The 24,921-nt window shown below is 53.8% G+C and overlaps 4 protein-coding genes across 11 annotated transcripts; 2 read left to right on the top strand and 2 right to left on the bottom strand.

The window, feature by feature from the left end:
- The first annotated feature begins 508 nt into the window (after positions 1-508).
- Positions 509-3,128, top strand: COPS6 (COP9 signalosome subunit 6). The gene is made up of 10 exons (XM_058569185.1): positions 509-593; positions 825-950; positions 1,168-1,299; positions 1,574-1,662; positions 1,766-1,828; positions 2,144-2,191; positions 2,272-2,386; positions 2,479-2,571; positions 2,667-2,767; positions 2,868-3,128. The coding sequence occupies exons 1-10, from the start codon at positions 530-532 to the stop codon at positions 3,006-3,008; spliced, it is 972 nt and encodes a 323-aa protein (XP_058425168.1). The 5' UTR covers positions 509-529; the 3' UTR covers positions 3,009-3,128.
- A 1,009-nt stretch (positions 3,129-4,137) lies between these two features.
- Positions 4,138-11,899, bottom strand: MCM7 (minichromosome maintenance complex component 7). Of its 3 annotated transcripts, none has more exons than XM_058569179.1 (16): positions 11,768-11,899; positions 10,515-10,594; positions 10,001-10,165; positions 9,697-9,821; positions 9,442-9,622; positions 8,988-9,125; positions 8,510-8,659; positions 8,190-8,304; positions 7,961-8,092; positions 7,633-7,716; positions 6,944-7,337; positions 6,559-6,642; positions 6,107-6,157; positions 5,588-5,756; positions 4,699-4,808; positions 4,138-4,501 (listed from the first exon to the last, which is right to left on the bottom strand). In XM_058569179.1, exons 1-16 carry the CDS (start codon positions 11,796-11,798, stop codon positions 4,300-4,302), a joined length of 2,211 nt encoding a protein of 736 aa, XP_058425162.1. In that variant the 5' UTR covers positions 11,799-11,899; the 3' UTR covers positions 4,138-4,299. The 3 variants fall into 3 exon arrangements, with proteins under 3 accessions (XP_058425162.1, XP_058425165.1, XP_058425163.1); XM_058569182.1 differs by lacking the exon at positions 11,768-11,899 and adding an exon at positions 10,868-11,053; XM_058569180.1 differs by lacking the exon at positions 6,107-6,157 and having other exon boundaries at positions 11,768-11,898.
- AP4M1 (adaptor related protein complex 4 subunit mu 1) lies at positions 11,485-16,178 on the top strand. Of its 2 annotated transcripts, none has more exons than XM_058569183.1 (15): positions 11,485-12,270; positions 12,372-12,460; positions 12,853-12,959; positions 13,039-13,135; positions 13,268-13,378; positions 13,468-13,548; positions 13,769-13,831; positions 13,931-13,997; positions 14,103-14,156; positions 14,297-14,403; positions 14,505-14,599; positions 14,883-14,927; positions 15,164-15,214; positions 15,366-15,477; positions 15,632-16,178. In XM_058569183.1, exons 1-15 carry the CDS (start codon positions 12,213-12,215, stop codon positions 15,884-15,886), a joined length of 1,392 nt encoding a protein of 463 aa, XP_058425166.1. In that variant the 5' UTR covers positions 11,485-12,212; the 3' UTR covers positions 15,887-16,178. The 2 variants fall into 2 exon arrangements, with proteins under 2 accessions (XP_058425166.1, XP_058425167.1); XM_058569184.1 differs by having other exon boundaries at positions 11,488-12,270; positions 15,662-16,178.
- TAF6 (TATA-box binding protein associated factor 6) lies at positions 16,081-24,832 on the bottom strand. 5 transcript variants are annotated; one of them, XM_058569177.1, is made up of 15 exons: positions 24,796-24,832; positions 20,782-20,997; positions 20,593-20,679; positions 20,309-20,462; positions 20,035-20,091; positions 19,802-19,921; positions 19,433-19,578; positions 19,251-19,328; positions 19,026-19,127; positions 18,738-18,920; positions 18,395-18,469; positions 18,144-18,269; positions 17,448-17,621; positions 16,941-17,138; positions 16,081-16,615 (listed from the first exon to the last, which is right to left on the bottom strand). In XM_058569177.1, the coding sequence occupies exons 2-15, from the start codon at positions 20,935-20,937 to the stop codon at positions 16,235-16,237; spliced, it is 2,037 nt and encodes a 678-aa protein (XP_058425160.1). In that variant the 5' UTR covers positions 20,938-20,997; positions 24,796-24,832; the 3' UTR covers positions 16,081-16,234. The 5 variants fall into 5 exon arrangements, with proteins under 5 accessions (XP_058425160.1, XP_058425159.1, XP_058425161.1 ...); XM_058569176.1 differs by lacking the exon at positions 24,796-24,832 and adding an exon at positions 24,347-24,779; XM_058569178.1 differs by lacking the exon at positions 24,796-24,832 and adding an exon at positions 24,690-24,769.
- Positions 24,833-24,921: the final 89 nt, after the last annotated feature.

The raw sequence follows: 24,921 nt of genomic DNA, 5'->3' as shown, positions 1-24,921 counted from the left end.
TGTGAGGTACCGTATTGGTCACAGGGGATACAGCGATGAACACGACAGAAGGCCCTTGAGTGGGGCCTGTGAAAGGAACAGACGTGAAGGCCAGCGTGGCTGCACACGGGGACCAAGGGCAGGAAAGCAGAGGCCAGGGCCAGCTGCAGGCAGGGCTAGATCATGCAGGGTCTTGCAGGCCGTGGTTAGGAGCTTGGATTTTATTCTGGGGAATAACATGACATTGCATTCACTCTGCAACAGCCTTAGAAACTAGGCAGTCTTATCCCAATTTTACCGACGAGAACGGTAAGATTGGGGCAAGGTGGGGTTAGTAATTTGTTTAAGGTCAGCCGCAGGCGAGAAGCGGTACCAGGGTCTACGAAAATCTGTTGGCTCTGGGGCTTCGCGGGCCTCGAGCTTACCCCGCCCCGAGTCGCCAGACCAGCCAGCCGAGACCGGGCTGAAGGGGCCGCCGGGGCACTGAGCATGCGCCGCTGCCGTACGGAAGCCGGGAGGGGGGCGGGGCCGAGCGCCGGGCGCGGGGAAAATGGCGTCGGCTGCTGTGACGAACGGGACCGGAGGGAGCAGCGGGATGGAGGTGGATGCAGCAGGTAACGGGCGCGGGGGCGGCTTCTGGAGATGCCCTCTGGGGTGCGTCAAGGCCTTCCTTGCGTCAAGACCTGACTCCTCCGAGAAGTCAGGAGGGCGGGACGGCAACATCGCTCCCTGGGATAACTTGCGGGAGGGATGTATGGCTCCGGCTCTGCTGTCCCCTACTGTCATCTCTGGGGAAGAACGTGGGGCCCGGACTCTCACCCTCCCTCCTTTTCTTCCACCCTTAGTAGTCCCCAGCGTGATGGCCTCCGGAGTGACTGGGAGTGTCTCAGTCGCTCTTCATCCCCTCGTCATTCTCAACATCTCAGACCATTGGATTCGCATGCGCTCCCAGGAGGGGCGGCCTATGCAGGGTGAGTGTTGGGCATAATTCTCCAACTTCCTTTCCTTGGTCATCTCCCTCAAATAGTGGTCTCTTCCTCTTCCTTTCCTGAAGCTAGTTCCCCCTCTCCCAAATCACCGTTTCCCCAGTACTTGGTTCAAACCGACCTCAGACCCTCAGGCGATAATGGTTAGGAAAAAGTTTCAGGATTCCTTACTCTCACCTCTGTGTGTCGTTCTCTCCCCCAGTGATTGGGGCTCTGATCGGGAAGCAGGAGGGCCGAAATATCGAGGTGATGAACTCCTTTGAGCTGCTGTCCCACACCGTGGAGGAGAAGATTATCATTGACAAGGAATATTATTACACCAAGGAGGAGCAGTGTGAGAGGGGCATAGAAGTGGGGGAGAGGAGTGGGAGTCAAGAAAAAGCAGAGTGGGGCAGATGGAGAGGGTTGGGAAGAAGTAAACAGAAGAGGATGAGAACGGAGGAAAAGTCAAGAGAGAGTAGCTGAAAAGATCTCAGAAAAAGAAAACATTCTAAATTGAGCCAGGATTTGGGGGAGAGGGGAGAAACTGATGAAAATATACCAGGAGCTTTAAATAAAGGAAGTATCGTTTAAAGCAATACTATGTTCTCCTGCCCCTTCCTCTCCAGTTAAACAGGTGTTCAAGGAGCTGGAGTTTCTGGGTTGGTATACCACAGGGGGGCCGCCTGACCCCTCCGACATCCACGTCCATAAGCAGGTATACATGCTGCCACACATGCATGCTAGGGGGGACAGAGAATAGAGGATGAGGGGAAGAAAGATGGGCATTGACACTTGTGTCCATCTTCCCTGTCTTCCAGGTGTGCGAGATAATCGAGAGCCCCCTCTTTCTTAAGTTGAACCCTATGACCAAGCACACAGATGTGAGTAATACTGACCCCACGCCCACTTGTCCTGCTCTTCTATCACTGTGCCTGTTATTTTACTGTATGCCATCTCTATTGAGTCGAGTCTCCATTCTGCCACTTAACCAGCTGTGTGACTTTGGGTTAGTCATTTAACCTCTACACTGCATTTTCCTCGTGTGTAAAATGGAGATAATCCCTACTTCACTGGTCCTTGGGAAGATTTACATGAGAAAATATAATGTGAAAGGGCCAGGCCCAATTTTTGTTTCATAATATAGGCTCAGGTGCATTTGATGTTAGTAAGAGCTGTTCTCCGTCTCTCCTTTACAGCTTCCCGTCAGCGTTTTTGAGTCTGTCATCGATATAATCAATGGAGAGGTAATGCCCTGCCCTTGGACTCGCAGAAGGAAATTGCCCCTGGCGTTTCAGGCTTTTGACTCTCCCTGCGTGCCCTGTAGGCCACAATGCTGTTTGCTGAGCTGACCTACACTCTGGCGACAGAGGAAGCTGAACGCATTGGTGTAGATCACGTGGCCCGAATGACAGCAACAGGCAGTGGAGAGAACTCCACTGGTAATGGAGGCTGGAGGGGCTTCCTTGGAAGTGGGGGTGGAAGGTGTGGCCACATGCCTTCTCAACCTTGGCCTGTTCTCGTCCCCATGCAGTGGCTGAACACCTGATAGCACAGCACAGCGCCATCAAGATGCTGCACAGCCGCGTCAAGCTCATCTTGGAGTATGTCAAGGCCTCTGAAGCAGGTAGGACAGGTGTCTCCCTGGCACTTTTACTTTTCCTCTCCCTCCTGGGGAAATGACAGCATCCACATTAATGCAGCCTCTTTTTGTGCTTTTAGGGGAAGTCCCCTTTAACCATGAGATCCTGCGAGAGGCCTACGCTCTGTGTCACTGCCTCCCAGTGCTCAGCACAGACAAGTTCAAGACAGACTTTTATGATGTGAGTGTAAAACCTAGGATGGGGAAGTGGGGTTTATGCGTAGCAGGACATGGGACTCAGCTATTCCCCAGGGCAACTGGTTCTGTCTTTTCCCTCTCAGCAATGCAATGACGTGGGGCTCATGGCCTACCTTGGCACCATCACCAAAACATGCAACACCATGAACCAGTTTGTGAACAAGTTCAACGTCCTCTACGATCGACAAGGCATCGGCAGGCGGATGCGGGGGCTCTTCTTCTGATGAGAGGGTACTTGAACGAATGATGCAAAGGGGTCAGACAGCTGTCCCAGATGGGAGGCGTGCTCAATTCCCTTCACAGAAACCTGTCATTAATAAAAGGGGAGCAGCCCCTCAGCACCCCTTCCAGTGGCTCTGTCCTCTATTAGGCACCACACAGGTTTCTCAAATTGGATCTTAGAGGCCCTTGGTTCCAGCCTTGCTCCGAGGCCCCAGTCCCTTCTTTATCGTCAGCTCTTCTCCACACCCTTCAGCTTGGGAGCTTATTGCCATTTGAAGTGACCCCATGTCCAGTCAGGTAGACTATCTATTGAGCCAAAGCCTGCCTTCCACCTAAGAGAGCTCTGTTCTGCTCTTTAATGTCTCCTTGTGACATCAACTCACAAAGACCAACTCTGGAAATAAGACAAGTGACTCCTTTCCCAAGCTAAATTGTTTTTCACACACAAAAAGGGGAGTGGGAGGGAGAGGGATATTAAGCACATTTCTATCAGGGACATCTCACAGCCTTGATCTTATGGGCACGGTGTATTGCCAAGCAGATGTTTCTCAATTACCACTAACATTTATTAAGTGCTTACTACACTGATAGGTGCCTGACCCATAGGACACCTCAACCTTAGGAGGCAGCAGTACTGGTGTCTGTACTTTAGAGAGGTCAGGAGTTGGTCTCAACACGGGGAGTGTTATATATATATAGTTACTTGTGCCACGTATCACATTTCCATGTGCCACCCTCCAGTTCCCCAATTTTCATCACCCCCTATACAAGGTTTTAGAGTGGGAGTTGGGGACTAGGGAGGTTTGAGTGATGAGATGTCTCATGTCGAGAAGCAGAAATGCAGAGGCAGTGGCTCCGAGAGGCTCTGCGTCCCCAGAACCTGAGGGGCACACAGCAGTAAAGCTCAAATATTTGAGACTAAAGGGAGAGGGATCAGAGTGGAGATCACCCACATAATATCTATACAGTGGGCCTTCTCCTTCCTCACTGCACCCCAGGGTCTGCATTGGTGCCTGGCAGGTAGAATAGGTACTTTACTCAGGAAATTTGTTGAGTGGATGGAGTAAGACAAGCATAAAGAAACAAGATATCAATCTAGAAAACTCACAATACCTTGTTGTAACAGAAGGCAGCAATCTATAAACACTTTATTAGCAAAAGGAATGAATAAGACAAGTGCAGCTCAGGAAAAACAAGCATAGCTCCTTTTCCCTCCAGGGCATCGGTAGACCTTTGAAGGAGGGGGTTAGCACGGTGTGCAGGGTAGACCCCAGTGTCTCAAGCAGGCTGGAGTCAGACAAAAGTGATCCGTGTCCGGGCAGTATTGACCTGCCAGACATTTAGCTCCTCATACTCGTCTAGAGCCGCCTGGAACTGGGCAGGTGTGAAGCCACGAGATATGCAGCGCTGCTCTGCCTCAGAAAACCGGACACTCCGGCCCTCTGAGACCAACTCACGGACAGTGGCAAATATCACATCTGCTGGTCTCTGGGTCCTGAAGGAAACAGGCATGGTGTGTAAGGTCAGGGTACAAAGAACACCCAACGTCGTCAGAGAACAACAGTGGTCAGTGTTAGAATTCTGAGGCCAATATCATATACATGTGGATACAGAAGCCACAAGGATAAGTGGTCTGTCTGCTCAAGGAAAGTCAAGGTGACTCCTGATTTCATCCCTCATTAAACCACTCACCTAGCTGTTTGCCCCTTGTCACCCAGAAGTGAGTCCTTTGACATCTCCATTAGCCTTATGGCTTCATTCACATCTTCCTTCTCCACTGTGTCCACCATTCGCAGGCGCGCCTAAGGGGAAGGTAGGGAGAGATGGGAACAGGAGGAGGGGAGTGGAACAAGGTCAGGGAACCCCCTTGCTCCAGCTTTAAGGCTGGGCAACACATGTGTTGCCTACTCACAAAACAAGTGGAGGTCCCTCCCATCCCCCCAAGCATCCGCCGTGTGGGGCCGGCACTGTCAGACCGAGACAAGTGCAATGCCCGGGGCAGCGTCCAGCAATTGCCCAAGTCTCCGCCTCTCAACACTGGCCAGTCCCGGTGTTCAGCTGTCCTGTGAGGGAGACCAGACTCTTCTCAACTCCACTGGGCTCCCCACCATGACAGATGGAGCTTGGGGAGCTCAGCCAAGAAGGCGATTGGCAGAGAGGCTGTGTCCTTGGGGCTCGGGAAGTGCTAGCTCAGCAGTAGGTCAGGTAATCACACTACCTGCACGAACAGCACTTTGGAGCCCCCAGGACTTAAGGTCCAAGATGTGAGGACAGAAATGAAGGTTTCTAGCACAGGATCTAGGGCACAGGGAGTGAAATTAACCCCATCCATCCCCTCGGTGAGGTCTGAGAAGCAGGGAGGCGGCCTTTCCCTCCATGGACGCTGTGCATGCCCTACTGGAGCAGCAAGTACCCACAGTGCGGTAGCACGGAGAGGACCACTATCTGCACTGTCAGCACTTTAGCCCCGGCAGGGCCTGAGTGGGAGGGAGGAGGCAACGAGAGAGGACAATATTAAGGCAGGCTGCCCAGTACGAGTCAAAACAGACCACCCTCCAGCAGAACAGGGCCTGGCACTCACCAGAGCAGTGGACAGTCGTAGGATAGCCAGCAAAGTCCGGGCAGAAGTATAGGTGGCGTCCTTACTAGCCCACGCCTCTCGCCTCATCTCCACATACGCTGCTGTGATATAGTCAGCCAGAGACTCTGGCACCGTGGGCTGCTTCTCCCGGCACATGGCTATGTACCGTCTGTGGGAGACAAGGTTTGTGGGAAAGCAGAAAAGGGAGATGGGGAAAGTGTGTGTCCCCCACCCCTGAATCCTAGTACATAGTTATATATCCTAGTGGTAGTAGTTCTAATTATTCTATGTGAGCTGCCGCCACAGCATGGCAACTGACAGACAGCTGGTGTGGTTCTGTGACTGGGAAGCAAACTCGGGAAACTCTTGTGGGAGGTGGGGAAGACTTTTAAGTAGGAAAAACAAATTAGTGGATGACTGTTTGGCTTGAATATTACTGATGGGTTTCTCCAAATGGCATATTTCAAATTATTTCCAACTTTCAGGAAAATAGCTTTTGCATGAATAAAACAAATCTGCCTGTCATAAGAGATGGTCAAGTCCACTCCCCTGAACACATGACAGACATGGCTAAAGGGAGCAGAAATATATTTTGTTTAAGAAAACAGGTAAAAGGAAAGAAAAACTTGAGAGATTGCTGGGAGCCCTTGGACAGACCCTGTGGAGAAAACAGTGATATCAAGTATCCACGGAGCAGGACCCAGCTTTCCCTAAAATCTGAACCTGCCTCAACCCTGAGATAGGCAGGCGGTGGAGGTGGTGAGAAAGGCAGGTTCTGATGCCGTGTTCCTCTCATGTGGCCAGCCTGTGGGGGGACCTAGACTCACTGTTCTCAGACCCACAGCATAGTAGAAGGGGGACGGGTGGGAGTGAAAAACACACACCCTAAGACTGAGAGCTTTTCAGGAGACGCATACATGGCCCAAGACATTGCCACACATGACTGCTATTGAAGTACCCAGCTCTCCTACCTCATAAGCTTCATGTCCAAAGGTTCAAACTGGGCAGGGGGCTGCCGGCTGTGCTGGTGCACGTAGGTGATGTGCTGGGCCAACCTGGGAAGGGTGGAGGCAAGTAGGAACACTCTTTTTGGTGTCACACACCCCATGCCCCAACTCTACATCTTCCTCCCTCAGCTTCACCATCCCCTCACAGTGTGGCAGGGACAGATTTTCCCAGGAAACGCTCAGCATGTCAGCCCTGACCCCCACTAAGAACTCTGGACCAGCCCCTGCTACAAGAGAGGAAGGCTCTGGAATTTCCACAAGCAGACAATCTGAGGGATTTTCTAATTTCTCCTCCCCTCCTACAGATCATTACTAAGTGATGTCTCCTTGAGTGTTGAGCTTCATTCACCGTAGGTCATTGTCTCGGTCGGGCCGGTCCTGGATCAGCCAGAGGAGGTCAAATCGGGAGAGCAGCGCAGCAGGAAGCTGTATGTTCTGCTCCAGGCTGCGGCGAGGATTGTAGCGCCCGTAGGCAGGGTTGGCAGCAGCCAGGATGGAGCAGCGGGCGTTGAGTGTTGTGAGAATGCCCGCCTTGGCAATGGAGATGGTTTGCTGCTCCATGACCTCATGGATGGCTGTGCGATCAGCCTCAGCCATCTTGTCAAACTCATCAATGCAGCACACACCTTGGTCAGCCAGCACGAGGGCCCCACCCTCTAAGGTCAGTTCTCCACTCACGGAGTCTCTCAGCACAGCTGCTGTAAGGCCCACTCCAGAGGAGCCCCGGCCTGTTGTGTACTGGCCTGAATGGCAGGGTCAGGAAGAGAAAACAAGCAAACATGTTTAGGAAGAGGAGAAGGAACAAGGAAGGGAGCAAGCAGAGGGCAAAAGAGGCAACAAATGGGGACAGTGAAATGAGGCCTGCACTGAACTGCTCTACTCACCCCCCAGGCCTTCCTAAGACAGCTGAAGATCTGTGGGTTGTTGGCGCTGGCAACACATCCCTTCCCCAACCCTCCCCAATCTCTAGGAAAAGAATCAACATGGTGGTCCTTTCCCTGTCTTCTACGTTCACCTCTCCCAGGTCCGATTACTCACTGCGGGGGGCCAGGCGATCGATGTAAGACAGGAGCTGTGACTTTGCCACACCAGGATCCCCCATCAAGCAGATGTTGATGTTGCCTGAGGAAGGGAAGGAAGCCCTAGCTGACTATTCTTTCAATGCAACTTGTCCAACAGCAGACAAAAATACCTTTGAGGTCTGCTCCCCGATCACACCCAGCACTATTTCTTCTAATCCCATCCTGTGCCCATGAAGCCAAGATGCCGACTTTTACTCTGTAACCTATGGGACACCAGTCCTTGTCATCCTTTCTTCCGCCCAAATGCCTTCCCTCACCCAAGCCTCTCCCTCATTTCCCCTTACCCCTGATTTTCATGCCTCGAGGGGACTGGTCCACACCACCCACTAGCAAGAGCAGTAGCGCCTTCTTCACGTCTTCATGCCCATATATCTCTGGGGCAATGGAGGCTGCCAACTTTTCATAGAAATCCTCCTCTGTGGGAAAGTGAAGATTAGAAAGAATACTTTTTCTGGGGAGAAAAAAAGCCCCAGGAAGAAATTCACAAGCCTAGTCTTCCCCCTGGCCCCTCACCTGCAATTTGCCTCAGCTCCTCCCTGCTCAGCTCTCCAGCCCCTGACTCATCATCCTCACTCTTATTCATCTTCACGATCCGATGGGCTTCCAGGTAAGTTTCTGAGAGTAAACCCTGAAGCAAAAAAAATGCCAGAAGATGAATGAAGTTCCTTTAACTTGCCCATCCATGTGAGTCCCCAAGGAGTGCCTGACAGAACGCTTTGTTCTATTTTGTTTGGTGGTTTGCTGCTGACACTTTTGTCTGTGGGGGTGGTGAGAGTGAGTGGGTGAAGAGGAAAGGGGAACATTTCCCCCTCACTGCAAACTCCCTTTCTTACCTGCACCACCTGTCGGAACCCAGTGCGCAGGATTGGCAAGAAGATACCAGTGACGCTGACGTGGTCCCCGGGCTGGGCGATCCTTGTGTTCTCTCCTTCTATCAGCACCGTAATACTACGAGGGATGTTTCCCACGGGCACTTGGTCACTCTACGGGGGAGGAGGGTACAAGAGGCCAGGAGAAAGGAACACGAGGCCTATGAGGAGCTGACCGTCCCTCCCTAGGCCTACCACTTCTACTTTTTGGCCTGCCCAGCCTCAGGCAAACCGACAGGAGGAGGGAAGCTAAGATGACCTTTACCTCTTCCTAACTCAACCAGAAAGTTCCAGTTAAACTTTCCTCCTGCTCTTGGCAACTTCTCTGCCTCAGCTCTTCCCTTTTGTTCCCCTCTCTTCTAGTCCACGAGTGACTGCAGGATTCGAGTAGCCTCCCAAGCTCCACCTTCCCTGGACCCTGCGCCACATACCCCAAACTCACATGTTCTTGCATCTTCATTTCCTGGAATTTGATGAATTTGGAGCCACGTGTCTGCAGATACAGCCGCCCTCCTGAGCGGTTGGTCTGACACTCCTGGCTTGGGCACATGATCAGAGGCATGAAAGTGGGAGACTGGATCTAAGATATAAGAAAGGAAGTAACACAGGAAATCAGAAGGAAACGAGGCCCTTAGAATCAGTCACTCAAATCATATTTCTTCTTCATGGCAGATACCATGGATTGTCAAGAACATCTTGAACTATTCTGCATCAATATCAACAGGCACCAAGAATAAAATGAACAGAAAAGACCACCACATACCCGAAAAAGAATAAAACGTGAATATACAGGCATACTTTACAACAGAGAAAATGACAAACACCAGCAGACAAAATTACTTCTTGTTCAAAATGAACAAATTTAAGCATGTGCTTGTTTCTTGCTCCATACATACCGGCTGGTAGGTCTCTGCCCCACACTGGTCACAAGTGTAAGTGGCCACCACCATTCTGGGTTTGACTTCAGAAACGCGAGTGACGATTCCACGCACAGTTACCAATTTCCCCACAGAGTCAGCTCGTACTTCCCGGATCACACGAGGCTTGTTACTGGTTGGGCCTTGAAAGTAGAGCTCACTAAGGGAAAAGATAGTCATCAGCAGGGTCCTGAAGGATAAATTCTCACACCCTTCCCCACTGAGACCACTTACAATCTGCGCATGAGTTCTGGAGGGTACTGGTTCTGGGGGCTTCGCGGTGCCCCAGGGTCCCGGCTCCGCTGCTCCATCATCAGCCGATGCTCAATGTAAACGTCCAGGACATCTTTATTTACTACCTAAAGGAAGAGGGAGGAAGATACGAAAAATGAGTGGCAAAACGGGAAAAAGACAGCATAAAAGGCACCAAGCAGAAATCACTGCCCCTCTTTCTGCCAGCTCAGAAACCATCAGTATCTGAGAAACTTTTTAACAGAAACCTAAGTTCCTTGCCCTGCATTATTCTGCAACCACTCACCTCCCTCTCCTTGTACTGAGGCAGCAGCTCCTGTACAGCATCAGCAAAGAGCCGTGCATAGCGCTTGGCATTCTCACAAATCGAGTCCACCAACTCAGGGTCATCCTCAGCTATATCATCTAAGTCTATGTACATTGCCACTTGTTCCCGATGAGCCAGGCGAACCTGCGGTGGGGAAGAGACAGCAACAGAGCTAAGATGACTGTGCTCACCAGTGTTCACAGGCAAGGACCCCATCACTGTGAGCTCAACACATAGGTTCCAGGTCTCCACAGGAGAGCAAGAGTGGTGTGAGACATAGCAAAACTCACTTCTCAGCCCCCAAAAGACAGCCTTCCAACTCCTGAAAACACCTTAGTTATCATGAACGTAGCTTTCTATTCACTTACCAGTATCAGGTATGGTGCTAAATTTGTGTCCCTTACCGACAAATGTAACTGCTGAAATAAGCCAGGCCACCTCTTAGAGCTCCTTAAGCAACCACCCCATTCCCTCTACCTAGTCTTACACTTACCAACTGGTTCCCATACTTGAACTGCTTCTTGCCAAATTCCTCATCCTGGTAAAATTCTTGTAGGAACTTCTTCACTTTTTCTATAATGTAAACGTAAAATCACGACGATCAACCTTTCTTTCTTTCAGATAACCTTACCGTAAACCCCTCTGATAGAAATCTAAGAAACCCACCCCATTTAAAACAAGATCTGTAAACTAATTAATTATATGAACATTTAAATAAGCCTAAATAATTCTCCCCAAACTGGGCAGAACTCCTTTTTAACAAGTCTGTTTTTAACAGGGAAGAATCAGGGGCCCCTGGCAGGAGTATTACCCAACACCCGCCCCCAGGGGAATTCCAGTCTCTACCTTAGTTAGAAACCTTTGCAGCCTATCCCAAAGGCCTCTCACACCCAGCAACACACTCAGCAATCAAGGTTCTCAGCTTTTCTTCCACGCCTATGACTCCCCCTTTTCTTTCGGTCCCCTAAACCTCTGCTCTCTCTGGGATCGAGGCCACTAGGCCCGTCCTCCACCCGCTCTCCCGCCACTGCTTCCGCTCTTAGTAAACAAAGAAGCACATGGGCCCCGATGCCGCCGCCTCACAGCCCGGGATTCCTCCGCCCACGGTGGGAGCCCGTCCGGCGATTGGCCAGCTCGTCCAGGGACACTCCGTACTCCCCCACTATCTCCCCTCTCGGCCTCCCGCTAAGCCCCCCAATTCCAGGCACGCCCCCGCCCTCAGTAGCTCTCTCCGAGGCCGCCGCGCGGAAGGACACTGTTTACACACGACACTCCCTCCAGCCTCGTCGCGCAACTTCCGCCCGCCTTCACTTCCGCTTGGAGGTTGGCCTAAAATGGCCAATCCCGGCGCGCAGCGGCCCGAGACCGCCCACCCCCGGGGCTTCGGCGCGTCTCGGGAGGACGCGGGCACTCAGAGTGCCTAAGGGCGCGGAGGAAACGGGCCCGGGGGTGCCTGAGCCTTAAGCAGGGTCCCCTGATGTCCTGGTCTCTCCTGGGCGCGACCCTCCCCTCTGGAGCCCCAGCCAGGCTGCCCGCACCCCCAGCCCGATCCGTCCTCCCTTCCCTGACACGGTTACAGCTCTTCTCCGCCCTCAGCACCCTGCGCGCCTCCCAGGCACCGTCTGCCTCAACCCACTACCTCCCGACCCTGGCTCTGGTCTCGCCCGCCGCCCCCGGCCCCCCAGGACCCCAGCTCACACCAACAGGTCTTGGCCGGACGCCGCTGCCAGGCTTGCACACCCTTACCTTTCTCGAGCGCGTAGTCCTTAAGCGCCATTACTGCCGAGGGCCGTGCAGCAGCAGTTGGCGACCTCAAGGTTCTCACTCTCGGGATCACAGAGAACGTCCGCGCGGCGGACTGCAGCCGACCAACCGAAATTGGCGCGAAACGTCGCCCCTCACGTGACCGGCGCCACTGAGTGCGGACCAATCGGAGAGGAGGCCCTCCACCCTCCCCACTCGCCGCAGGCCCCCGCCTCGGCCAATCACCGGGCGAGCCTGGACTGAGTGACTGGGAAGCGGCGCGGGTGGCGAGAGGGAAAGACTAGGCGAGGCGGGGCGGGCGCCGGGTTTCCCGCGGTCGGAGGAGACTCGCTCTTAAAGGGCCAGCACGCGCGTCCTTTTGTTCCGCGGCCGCCGGGCGGGGTAGGCCCAACTTTCGCTGTCTCCTTGTCTACTCTTCCGAACGCCTATGATTTCCCAGTTCTTCATTCTGTCCTCCAAAGGGGACCCGCTCATCTACAAGGACTGTATCCTTGACCCGGGGGGCGCGGGGGAGGGGCTGGGTGGGAATAGTGCCCCAGAGCAAGCCTGTGTCGCCCGCTCCTTAGCTGTCCTTCCACCCGGTCAGTTCGCGGGGACAGTGGCGGCCGGGATGTGGCTGAGCTCTTCTACCGGAAGCTGACGGGACTGCCCGGAGACGAGTCCCCGGTTGTCATGGTAACCACTCGTGGAGCGGGAGGGGGCGAGTACTGGGGGGTGCGCCTGGCTGGCCTGGGCGGGGGGCGCCTCCTCCCAGGATGTTTCCCTGAGAGCTTCCACCGGGGGAGTGCATTCTTCCAAATAATATTAACGCAAGTTTATTGAGTGGTAACAATATAGCAGGCACAGGTGCTCACACGTCTCGATCCTCAGCAGTTCTGGGGTAGGTACCATCATTAACTCCCTTTACACATTAGGAAGGTGGGCTCTAGGGAGGTTTCATATCTCGCCTGAAGTCACACTGGTAGTCAGTAGGGGAATCAGGAAAGGAGCCCCAGGCTCATGGGCCCTTAAACAGGACAACTCTCTTTTCCTAATGCTCCCCCCCCCCCACCCCGCCTCTGCCTCAGCACCACGATGACCGTCATTTTATTCACATCCGACACAGCGGCCTCTATTTGGTGGCCACGACTTCAGAAAACATTTCTCCCTTCAGCCTCCTAGAGCTGCTGTCCCGGTGAGGAGGGCAGGCCTGGGCACCTGGGCGTGGGGGTCTGAGAGGAGGGGCATATGCACACTCCATCCTGTCTCCTCAGCTTAGCCACTCTCCTGGGCGATTACTGTGGCTCCCTGGGTGAGGGGACCATCTCCCGCAACGTGGCTCTTGTCTATGAACTCCTGGATGAAGTGCTGGTAAGTTCCAAGGATTTCCCTCACTGTCCCCTGATCCCTGAAGATATATCCTGTGGTTGCGAGGCTAAGTCCACGCATTTTCACCCCCTCCCTCCACTGACCACTCAAAGACTGTCTTTCCCCCGTCCATAGGATTATGGCTATGTACAGACCACATCCACAGAGATGCTGAGGAACTTCATCCAGACAGAGGCCGTGGTCAGCAAGCCTTTCAGCCTCTTTGACCTCAGCAGCGTTGGCTTGGTCAGTTGAGGGAGAGAGGAGGACAAGGAGGGAGGAGGGTTGGCAGGGAGTATCAAACCTGAGGATTGATTGCTTTGGGTGCTTTACAGTTTGGGGCCGAGACCCAACAGAGCAAAGTGGCCCCCAGCAGCGCAGCCAGCCGCCCTGTCCTGTCCAGCCGCTCCGACCAGGTGAGGGAGGGACTGATGGGTTCAGACCCTCTGGCTTTTTTCTGGGACCCCAGGTCTAAGATCCTGGCATCTCTTTTCACCTCTCCAGAGCTGGATAAATCCCTTACCCCCGTGTCCCCACCCCAGGGCCCTGGCCTCCACTATCCTGTCCTTTCTGCCTGTCCACTTTAGAACACAGGCCCTTCAGCCTCCAACCACCCAAATCCCCTCTCTTCCTCAGAGCCAAAAGAATGAAGTGTTTTTGGATGTGGTGGAGAGATTGTCCGTACTGATAGCATCTAACGTAAGTTTAGGCCCCCAGCCCTGGAGCTGAGGACAGATGGTATTTGGAAACTGTGTTAGGGAGGTCACCTCTGGGCACTAACCTCCCTGCCACTCTCAGGGCTCGCTGCTGAAGGTGGATGTGCAGGGAGAGATCCGACTCAAGAGCTTTCTTCCCAGCGGCTCCGGTGAGAAGTCTGCAGGCTGGCCCCAGGCTGGGGTTTGGGACAGGCTCCTTGGTGGTGTGCATGGCAGCATTTGGTGGCCTTTTCTGATGTCCTTTCCTCTGACAGAGATGTGCATCGGCTTGACAGAAGAATTTTGTGTGGGGAAGTCAGAACTGAGAGGTGAGGAGAGAGGGGTCTTTCTCTCCTAGGTGTATAGGTCACTGCCAAAAGTTTCATGGAGTGAAGTTAGAGACAGACTCCCCCCTCCCTGCTTTTCTCTCCCCAGATATGGCTTAGGAGAGCTCTTTCTCTCTTTCCAGGTTATGGGCCAGGAATTCGGGTAGATGAGGTCTCATTTCACAGCTCGGTGCATCTGGATGAGTTTGAGTCTCATCGAATCCTCCGCTTGCAGCCACCTCAGGGCGAGGTCAGGATCGGGGTGGCCTAAGATATTCCATCTGCTGGGGGGAAGGGAGGCAGTTCAAGTGTGAGGAGACCAAACTGACCTCCATTCCTCTCTGGCCTCAGCTGACTGTGATGCGGTACCAACTCTCAGATGACCTCCCCTCCCCGCTCCCCTTCCGGCTCTTTCCCTCTGTGCAGTGGGACCGAGGCTCAGGCAGGTAAGACCATTTCCCCTGTTCCAGAAATTCTCTGGAATCCAAGCTGATACCTATATGTTCTCAAGACTTATGGTGGAGTGGTGGTGGTCGAGGTAATATGGTACAAGTTGGAAAAAGGCATCCTCCCCCGAAGTGCACTCAGCCCCATGAACACTTGTGGCTAATGGAGCCCTTCTCTCCTTCTTGGGGCACTGACACAGCCACGCGTGGGGGCCCTGGGTAGGGGATGGTGAGATGCCAGGAGGGTATGGCCTGAGTAACGGTATTGTACCCTCTCACCCAGGCTCCAGGTTTATCTGAAGTTACGATGTGACCTGCCCCCAAAGAGGTACAAGTCGGGGTGGCCAAGCTGAATTCAGCTGTGGGGTAGGAGACCAGGCCCAGTAACCTGTTGCTTCCCACCTTCAGATACAGCCACCAGCCTCGGAATCCAGTTTAGTTAGAGGCTCTAGAGTTTGGGAAGGGGATGGGGTGGCACTTGTGTGGAACTCCAATTGTGACATTAATGAAGAGTGGGGACAAATCACTACCTTCCTGGGGCTGACTCTGTTCCTTTCTTTGCAGCCAGGCTCTTAACGTCAGGCTGCATCTTCCCCTGCCACGAGGGGTGGTCAGGTTAGTCGTGTGCACTGTGGGGGCTCGGGTGGTTTTACCAGCTTCCCTGGACAATGGCATGGCACTGGGGAGGAGTGAGCTAGGGGTGGGGCTGGCCTGCTCCTGATGAAGGCAGAGGCTGAGCACAGCACCTTTCCTCTCCAAACTCCAGCCTATCTCAGGAGCTGAGCAGCCCAGAGCAGAAGGCAGAGCTGGCTGAGGGAGCCCTTCACTGGGACCTGCCTCGGGTGCAAGGAGGCTCTCAGCTCTCAGGCCTTTTCCAGGTATCAGCTGCTGATCCTCTCAGGCCCTCTCCTCCCACCTCCATTTTCAGCCCCCTGACCCATCCCTCCTCACGCAGACGCTGCATTGTCCCCGCCAGCGTGGGCAGCTTCCTGGCCACTTGGCTTCCCTTGCTTTTTCTCTCTGTGCTTTCAGCACCCCTCCCCCTGCCTCTGCCCCTCACAGATGGATGTCCCAGGCCTCCCTGGCCCTCCTGGCCAAGGGCCCTCCACCTCAGCCCCTCCTCTGGGGCTGGGCCCCGCAAGCCTCTCCTTTGAACTTCCCCGGCACACATGCTCCGGCCTCCAGGTTCGCTTCCTCAGGCTGGTGTTCAGACCCTGCGGCAATGCCAACCCCCACAAGTGGGTGCGACACCTAAGCCACAGCGATGCCTATGTCATTCGGATCTGAGGCTCCCCACACGAGGACGCAGACAGCAAAGGCAGTGGTCTGTGGATTGAGAGGACCAGACTGTCTCTTCCAGCCTTCTGGCCCGTGGCTATGCATCTGGCTGGAAGAGTCCTGAGTCCTAGAGACCAGGTGGGCTTGACTAGTTGGACCCTCCTGTGGTATCTGACCCAGGAAGGACTGAGGTGGATCAGAACTTACAAATCAAACTTTTATTTTGAGGAACTGGCTGTACAATATCTAAAAAGAAAGTAATGTGGGGGAAGCAGAGTACTGCTTCCTTCCACCCATCGTATGTGTGTGTGTGTGTGAATCGGGGGAGAGGAGAAGGTCGGCAGATGTGTGACAGCATCAAGGTGCAGGCTGAGGGGAGCCAGATCCGGGGGGCTGGGAGCCATTAGCCTTTGGAGTTCCTGGAGCTGGAGGGGGGCTGTCCCCAGCTTCCTGTTTCCCCCCACAGAGAGCGCTGCTCCCAAGTGGGGAGGGGGCTGAGGATGGAGGAGGGGCTGGAGAAGAATGGGAGGTGGGGCCTCCTTTGCCCTCCCCTGTCGGGGGAAGAGAGACCACGATGTACTTCTGGACACTGCCTGGACCAGAGGGAGCAGTGCTGGGGGGCGCAGTGGTGGCGGTGGAGACCAGCTTGACAATGGGCTGCACGCTGGGGACCGTGGTGGTGACAGGAGAGGTGGTGGTGGAGCCTGAGACAGGGGCTGAGGTGCTGAGGGATAGGACCTGGGGGGAAGAAAGAAAAGGCAGTGTGGTTGCCTCACGGCCCTCCCCACTCCCCAGGCCTGGAGGAATACTACACTTGTGCAGACCAAATAATTTGTTCCCACCCTCTGAGCCTGTAGGCTGCTGCCACCTGAAAGAGCCTTGCTCAGGATGAGCAGCTACGGCCTTGCAGGCCCCTGGGAAGTGCCCCTTCCAGCTCCTGTCCTTGGGCCAAGAGGTGACTGGGTTCTACTCAGCCGCCTAGGGTGCTCTGAGGTAGCCCGGGCCCCTCAGAGCAGCATTGTGACACTCCCCCTCGTCCCTGGTCCCACACGGCTCCACATACCTGTTGGGTGGATGAGGCGCTGGAGGATGATGACATTACAATAAACTTGGTGGGAGGAGGGGAAGGCTGGGGGGGGGCAGCAGCTCGCGCAGACACCAGTGTCTGGACAGGCAGCGCAATGGAGCCGGGGACCTTCAGCAAGCCAGGGGTCCGAGGACCAGGCTGAGGGGCCTGCGAGAGGGTCAGCGTGGGACGGGGCTGCAGGAAGAAGAGGCAAGAAGAAAATGTCAACAGCTAAGAAAAGGGCTCCTCTGGCTCCTCCTCAGTGGGTCTGCTTGGGGTTGGGGCATCATTCACTAAGAGGGCCTAGACTCCCCCAAGACTGCTGAGTCAGATGGTCCTGCACTTTCCAAGTGAGCGCGCGTGCCTGAGTGTATGTGTGTGTGTGTGTGTGAGTCCCTGCCCCGATGGGAACCCAGCTCTGTCCCAGCCCCGAAGTTTTCTTCATTTCACCTTACCTCTCCTCTCCACTTGGTCACCCTTCCTCCTCCCCACATGGTCACTGACCTGAGTGATGGTCAGAGTGGTCCTGTTGACCTGCTGAGCCTGCAGGGCAGCCTGGGCCCGGGCCTTGACCACATGGGAGCAGAGGAGGGGTCCTAGGGACCCGAATTCTGCCCGATAGGCATCCTGATTGTCAGGCGGTGGGCGCAGCTTTGCCAGAACGGGGGCACAGTGTTTCTGCAGAGAGAAGGCAAAGAAAAGCCTGGTCGAGGGAGGGCTGGGACTCTCAGAAGCAGGAAGGTGGCGAAAAAGATGACCCGTTATTTCAGTTATGTTCCTCTTGGAGGCCAAACTATGCTGGGACAGCAGTGTGTGTAAGGAATGCTGTGGTTTTTCTTTCTAAGAAAACACAGGCTCCCACTGGTGTGAGTGGAGAACTTGCTGAATACACTGGTGACAGCTAAGGGCTGGTTGGTCCGGAGGGCGTGTGCCTTGCACAGAGTAATGCAGAAACACCTCGGGCAGTGCAGTCTAGAAGTCACAGGCTGAGAGTTAAGACCTCTTACTTCTTACTAACCCCTTGGTGCCTCAGTCTTTCCATCTGCAAAACAGTATTGGACCCTGAGGTGTGCTCTGAACGTATGAGACAAAGATGGGATAAGTGAATAAAGGACACCATGTGCTGGCTGAACATTGTACCTGTGTGTGTGGGGAGTGGGAGGAAGTGGGGGGAGGGCAGGAGCAGGGGTCTTTGGTCACCAGGAGGAGGCTCTGCACATGGTCAGCTCCGATGCGGTCGATGTTGCTCAGCACAGGGCCATCCAGGACACCGCGGATCCGTTCCCCCTCCTGCTGCAGCCGTGGCAGAATCAGAGTCTTAATCACCTGTTGGAAAGGAAGGGGAGAAGCCAGGACCCTGGGGTCACCACAGGGTCTCCAAGGTGGGGGCTGTTGCCCGCTATGACCTCATGATGCCTCCCCTCCCTCAGTGCTTCCCCCCGGTGCCTCACATCATGTCCCAGCTCTGCCAGGCCTGCAATGGAGCCGTAACGCGTTGTCCACGGAGTCTTTTCGTCCACCCAGCTCTGTAAGGGGACAAAAAATAGACCCAGATAACGAGGCCTGAAAGGCTAATTGGTAAGGCCCCAAGTCTCTGACAAACACACTTTCCTTGTAGATCATTAAGACATTACAAATCATCAAGTTCCAGTCCCCCTGCCCTCGGCCCCTTGTTTTCAGTGTCATTTCCCCCAGCCACAACTGACCCCGCTGGTTTGGGTGAAGCTCTCACTGTTCTGGTGACAGCCTTGGAGAGTGACGAAACGGCTTACACTCCTCGTTCTCTTGGCTCACCTTGGTGAAGGTCTTGGTGATCCGGGACTGGATGTTGTTAGTGGTTGTGCTGAAATGCTTGCAGATCTGGGCCACCAGGCGGGCGGCAAAGTCCCGGAGCGCCCAGTGATTGTCCACATCTGGCCGCAGACACAGCTGCCTGCTGACGATGCAGGTCATCACAGCCGGGATCAACTCGTGCACCTAAGGAGAAGTGGCGAGTCAGCTAATTCTGACAAATGGCTTCCCATTGGTGGCAGCAAGGTCCCCAAACCACGGAATGAGAGGTGGGTGGGCATGCCCACTCACGTATTTTTCAAGATACAGCGTAGGGTTATCCATCAGCGCCTTCACCATGCGCATCAGATAGATGAGCAGGGCCAGGTTGTTCTGCACCACATTCACACGGACCTGTGGGAGGGAGAAGTGATGGGGCAGCGAGAGCCCTCAGATGAGCCCCCTCTGCTGCCTCCTCACACTGCCCCCACCCCCTGGAACCTCATCCCAGGTCCTGGCCTTCCCGAATCCTCTCACCCCCTCCGAGATGAAGGTGCTGAACCGTGGCAGCATTTGATAGAGCCCTGGGTCTGTTGCAATGCTCTGCAGAGCTTCCTGTGGGAGGAGGGCACCGAGTGAAGTGGGGGCAGATTTCGTGGGGAGGAATTCGTGGGGCCTCCAAGGAGTCTCGGAGTAAAGGCAGGACGGGGGGCCCTCACCGCTCTCTTGGCCTCACATGACCCCACACAGGCTTCGGTGATCTCCTTGTAGTATAGCTGCTGCTCCACAGACAACTCGTGGATACTTCGAGGCTTTAGTCGAAAAGGGGCCCCTTCCAGCAGGGGTGGTGCCTTCTTCTCTTTCCCTGATGGGTTTGGAAAAGAAAGTTCCAGAAGAGGCGTCAGTACCAGACAAACCTTGACCTCCACTCCCCCACCCAGGGAGCCCCGGCTTCCCTTGGGTTTCTTGATCCTTCCTGGGGCCCTCTGGCCTGAGGTCTCGTGCCTTGCCCTGACCTCCCCCACTTCGCAAATGACCATCTGGCTTTGGGGCAAGAGCCAGGAGAGGCCTGGCCTAGCAGGACTGACCTTTGCCATCGGCTGGAGTGGCCCCCTGACCTTTGCCTTTCAAGGGTCCGTCTTCCTCCTGGCCTGGCTTTGTTGACTTGAGCGGTTCTGTGGCCTCTGCCTTCTGCTGCTCTTTGGGAGCTGGTGGGAAAGCGTCACAGCAGGAGTGACGAGAGCAGCAGATGTAAAGGGAGAAGGGAGAGTGCCATAGAGAGGGCTGGGCTCTGGGTGCACAGCCCGGTAACCCTGGTTACCTGGGGGTGGATTCTCCGGGATAGCTGGCTGGCAGCCTTCAATGCTCAACCAATGAGCTGCAAGGAAGGAAGGTGTCAAGTTGAAGCGCTGGACACGGACACTAGGGGGCCACTCCACACTAAGGGATGTGTGTTTTCATGCCTGTTCCCACTTCCTGCAACTCATTCACCAGGGATCTCACACTGAGTTTCTTCACTTGTGAGCTTCCTCAGACCCATATGCATCGCTCCTCCTTTCCCTTCTCCCCACCACCCTGCTCTCCCCTCCCCCAACCTTTGAGGCAGACGTCCAGGGGCACCCGGGGCAGAGGGGTATTGATGATGTCGCTCAGATCAACCTCCTTCTCCTCGTAGAAGTAAAGCTCCCGGCCCCCACCAGAGGCGAAACGGAAAGGAATGAACTCCTGAGCGTGGAAGCCGTAGAGTGGCTATATCAGAAAAGAGAGACACTGGGATGAGAAGCGAGCCTGTGGAGGCGTGGCTGAAGGCAGATGCAGTGTCTGGGAGGACAGCGTCTCACCACCCTGTGGCCCCCTCAGTCCTGTGCCTCCCAATCACCTCGACGTTCTTGAGCTTCAGCGCGTAGTCAATGTCACTGGTGGTGAGCTTCTGTCGCTTCCCCATGTGCATGAACTTCAAGGCGTCCTGGGGGTGGAAGAACAGACGTCAGCCGGAGACCCTGAGGGAGAAGGCGGCCTGGGCAGCACCCTCCATACAACGCAGGGCTGGGCAGAGGGGCCAGGTTACCTGTGCAATCTCCTTGATGCGGTAGCTGACCTCATCTGTCAGCAGCTGGCAGGTCTCCTCCTGAATCTGAGCGATGCCCATTGACTCAGCCACCACCTTCATCGACTCCGAGGGTAGCACAGTGTTGCTGAGCTTTAGCTTCTTCTCCTCAGCCATTCTGGAGCCCCTCCTCCCCTCTCCCCAAGGATGATGCCCCAGGGCGGAGAGATGGAGCCGCTGGCAGGGGGAGGGGTGCGCAGAAGAGATAAAACGTGAGACACAAAGAAGAGGGGCTGTCAAGTCAGGAGAGGCCACAACAAAAGGAGGACAATGAGATGCGAGGGGGGCAGGGACTCGGGGGTGGCTTCTGTTCATCCCCACTTGAGTCAGCACTGGGTGCAACAGAAGGAAGTAGCAATGCGATCCAATTCAACACAATTTATTGAGCTTTGATTCTACTGAGCTCAATATTCTATTGAGCTCTGATTCTATTCTAGAATCTCTAGATTCTATCCTAGGCACTGGACAAGTGCGGTACAGCAGAATGATCTCGGCCTTTAATTTAAATCCTAGCCTAGCACTACTTAGCTGTGTTACCTGGGCACGTTACTTAAATTCTCCCAGCTTTGGGTTTCTTCTCTGTAAAATGTGGAAAATGTCTTTTTTCCTAAGGTTGTTAATGTGCGATATCTTCATCTCTCTTGCCCCTTCTTGCATCATTAATCATGCTTGACAAAAATACAATATTGGTGAAATAGAACTCTCTCACTTGCTCTGAGCCTACAGACCTGTACAATTGAACGTTATGAGAAAACACACAACCATCCCAACCAATTCCCATTTTAAATTCATGGCCGTAAACTTCAAATGGGCCCTTAATGCTGCCAGACAATCACATTGGCCCTCAGTGCACTCAGTTCCCCCTCTGTCTTATTTGACACCTCTTCTCCTCCCTCACTTCGGCCATCAGAAGAGACCTCCACAGACTCCCACCATCACCTCTACCCAGTGCGCAGCACTGGGGCCCACATACTCTGCCTTCACACCTGCTACTGTGGAGAAACTGCTCACGCCCCTCATGAGCTCAAGCACTGCTCCAGCATTTCTCCCATCTCCCTGCAGCATCGATTTCTCAACCTACCAGATCATCCCCATCAGCCTACAAAGTGCAGTGATTTTTCCCATCTAAAACAACAAAACAGTGGTCTATCCATACAATGGGATATTATTCAGCCTTAAAAAGGAGCGAGATTCTGACCCGTGCTACAACATGGATGAACCTTGAAGACATTATGCTGAGTAAAATAAGCCAGTCACAAAAAAGACAAATATTGTATGATTCCACTTATATGATGTTCTTAGAGTAGGCAAATTCATAGAGTCAGAAAGTAGAAGGGTAGTTGCCAGGGGCTAGAAGGAGGGGAGAAAAGGGTGTTCTTGTTTGACAGGTACAGAGTTTCAGTTTCGCACCATAAAGAGTTCTGGAGATGGATGGTGGTAATGGTTACACAATATGAATATTCTTAAACACTACTGAACTGCACACTTCAAAATAGTTAAGATGGTAAGTTTTATGTTATGTGTATTTCACCACAATTAAAAATTTTTTAAAAAATCTTTTCTTCATTCCACTTTCTCTACAAGCTATACTCTGTTTTTCGGATCCCCCTTGCAACAAAACTCCTGGAAAGAGTTGTCTTTTTTTGTGTGTGTGTGAGGAAGATCAGCCCTGAGCTAACATCCATGCTAATCCTTCTTTTTTTGCTGAGGAAGACTGGCTCTGAGCTAACATCTATTGCCAATCCTCCGACTCCCCCCCCCCCCCCCCGAAAGCCCCAGTAGATAGTTGTATGTCATAGTTGCACATCCTTCTAGTTGCCGTATGTGGGACGCGGCCTCAGCATGGCCAGAGAAGCGGTGCGTTGGTGCGCACCCAGGATCCAAACGCCGGCCGCCAGTAGCAGAGCGCGCGCAGTTAACCGCTAAGCCACAGGGCCGGCCCTGGAAAGAGTTGTCTTAACTCTGTTTCTAACTCCTGTCTTCTCCTTCTCTCTTGAACCTACTCCAATCAGGCTTTTGACCCCACTTGGTCCCTGAAACGGCTCAAGGTCACCGATGACTCTACATTGCCAAATCCAAGTTCCACTCTCCTTCCCCATCTCACTTGACGTCCCAGCAGCGTATAGCCTAGTTGACTACTGCCTTCTGAAAACACTTTCTTTACTGCATTGCCACACCACCTTCTCTTTGTTTTCCCCCTACCTCACTGGTCTCTCGGTTTCCTTTACTGGTTTATCTTCTCATCTGCTTAATGTTGGAGTGTCCTGGGCTCAGTCCTCGGTCTTCTTCTGCAGCTACACTTATTCTCTTGGTGACCTCAACCACTCTCACAGCTTTCAGTATAGCTCATAGGCTGATGATGGCCAAATTTATATCCCCAGCCCGGAGCCTTCTTAACTCTAGACTCGTATGTCAAACTGTCTACATAAAATCTCTTCTGAAACTGAACTCCTGATCTCCCCACCTGCTCCAGCCTCAGCTTTCTTCATCCTCAGAGCGACACCATCCATCCAGGTGCTCATTCTTTATGTGAGTCCTCAAATCAAACCCACAGGTAATCCAACCTGAATGTCTCACTCTCACTGCGAGGCCAGGTCACCACCATCTATCATCTGGGTAACTTCTGACAAGGTCTTCCTGCTCCACCACCGCCCCCTACATCTCTTCCCAACACAGCAGCCAGAGTGATTCTGTCAAAATATCAATCAGATTAGGTCATTTCTCTGCTCAAAACCCTGTAATGGCTCCTCATTTGTCATACAGTAAAATCCAAAATCCTTATTACGGTCTACAAGCTCCTTCGTGATTTGCCCTCTCTCCGTTACATCTCTGACCCCCTTTCCTTTCTTATCCCACCTTGATCCAGCCCCACTGTCCTCCTCGCTGTCCAAACCTGACAAGCATGCTCTTGCTTTATGACTTTTGCTGTTCCTTCTGCCTGGAATGCTCTTCCCCCATGTCAGCTTGGCTGCCCATTCCCACCATCCTATTTAATACCACACCTCATCCTCACTCTGCCCTTTTATTCCCCATAGCATTTAAGATCTGCTAATATATATCGTATCATTTCTTATTGTTTATCACCACCACACCTCCCCTTCCCGCACCGTGTGGACAGAGATCTCTGTTATATTCACCAATGTATTCCAAGACCCCAGACTGGTGCCTGAGACACTGTAGATACTCAATAAATATTTGTTGAGTAAACGAATGAATTGTAAGGCTTAGAGATGGAGGTACTCAATAAATACTTCGTACCACTATTATCAAAATGAACAAGATAAAGGCCAAGCTTGGAATCTACTTTGCGGCCAAAAGGAAAGTGGTTTGCCTGAAGCTGGCATTAAGAAGACTACTGTCAGAGTGTTTAGGACTGACTGCGGGTGTAGGTGGGGGACGGCTGGGGCGTGCTGGAGGGCTGGGAAGATGGAAGCGAAAGAGAATCTGGTTTTCTCAAACCATCCCAGGTCTCCTCCCCCAGGTTTATAAGTCTTATCTGCAGGGAACACATTTATTCAACACATACTCTGTGCCTGGAGCCAGGTATACAAGAAGCGGTCGTGTCGCAGTTCCCTGGCGAACTCCTACTAATCCTTCAATACCTCGCGTTACCCTCCGCCAGTAAACGCTCATAAAACACGCTACGACCTCAGGAGCCCCTCAGGTCAGTGGAGTGGGCAGCAAGGCTTCTCAGAGGAGGGGTAACTTGAGCTAGATCTGTGTAGAGTCTCCCCAGCAGAGATGCGGGTCGTTGGTCCCCAGGCAATGGGCACAGCGCGAAAGGAAGCGCAGAGCCCGGCTCATCCCCCCCGACATCCCTCCAATGCAAACACACACGGAGTCCCCACGCGCACGGACACACAACCAACCGTCCTCCTCCGGGTCCCCACACGGGCCCTTCAAAGGGTCTAGCCCCGGGTACCACTCAGACCCGCCCCCGCCAGCCGAGCGTCCAGGGCAGGAAAAGTCTCTCACCGCCGCCAAAGCGCCGCTCACCCGGCGCTCGGCGCCATGTTGGCCCCGCCCCCTCCCGGGAGCAGGTCCTTGCAGAGACGGAGAGCAAGACACTGCCCCTTCCCCGAGCCGGAATAAGTCCCCTAG

The sequence above is a fragment of the Diceros bicornis genome, chromosome 26 (genome assembly GCF_020826845.1).
Source record: "Diceros bicornis minor isolate mBicDic1 chromosome 26, mDicBic1.mat.cur, whole genome shotgun sequence".
Lineage (NCBI taxonomy): Eukaryota > Metazoa > Chordata > Mammalia > Perissodactyla > Rhinocerotidae > Diceros > Diceros bicornis.
This window is presented reverse-complemented; position numbering and strand designations above follow the sequence as displayed.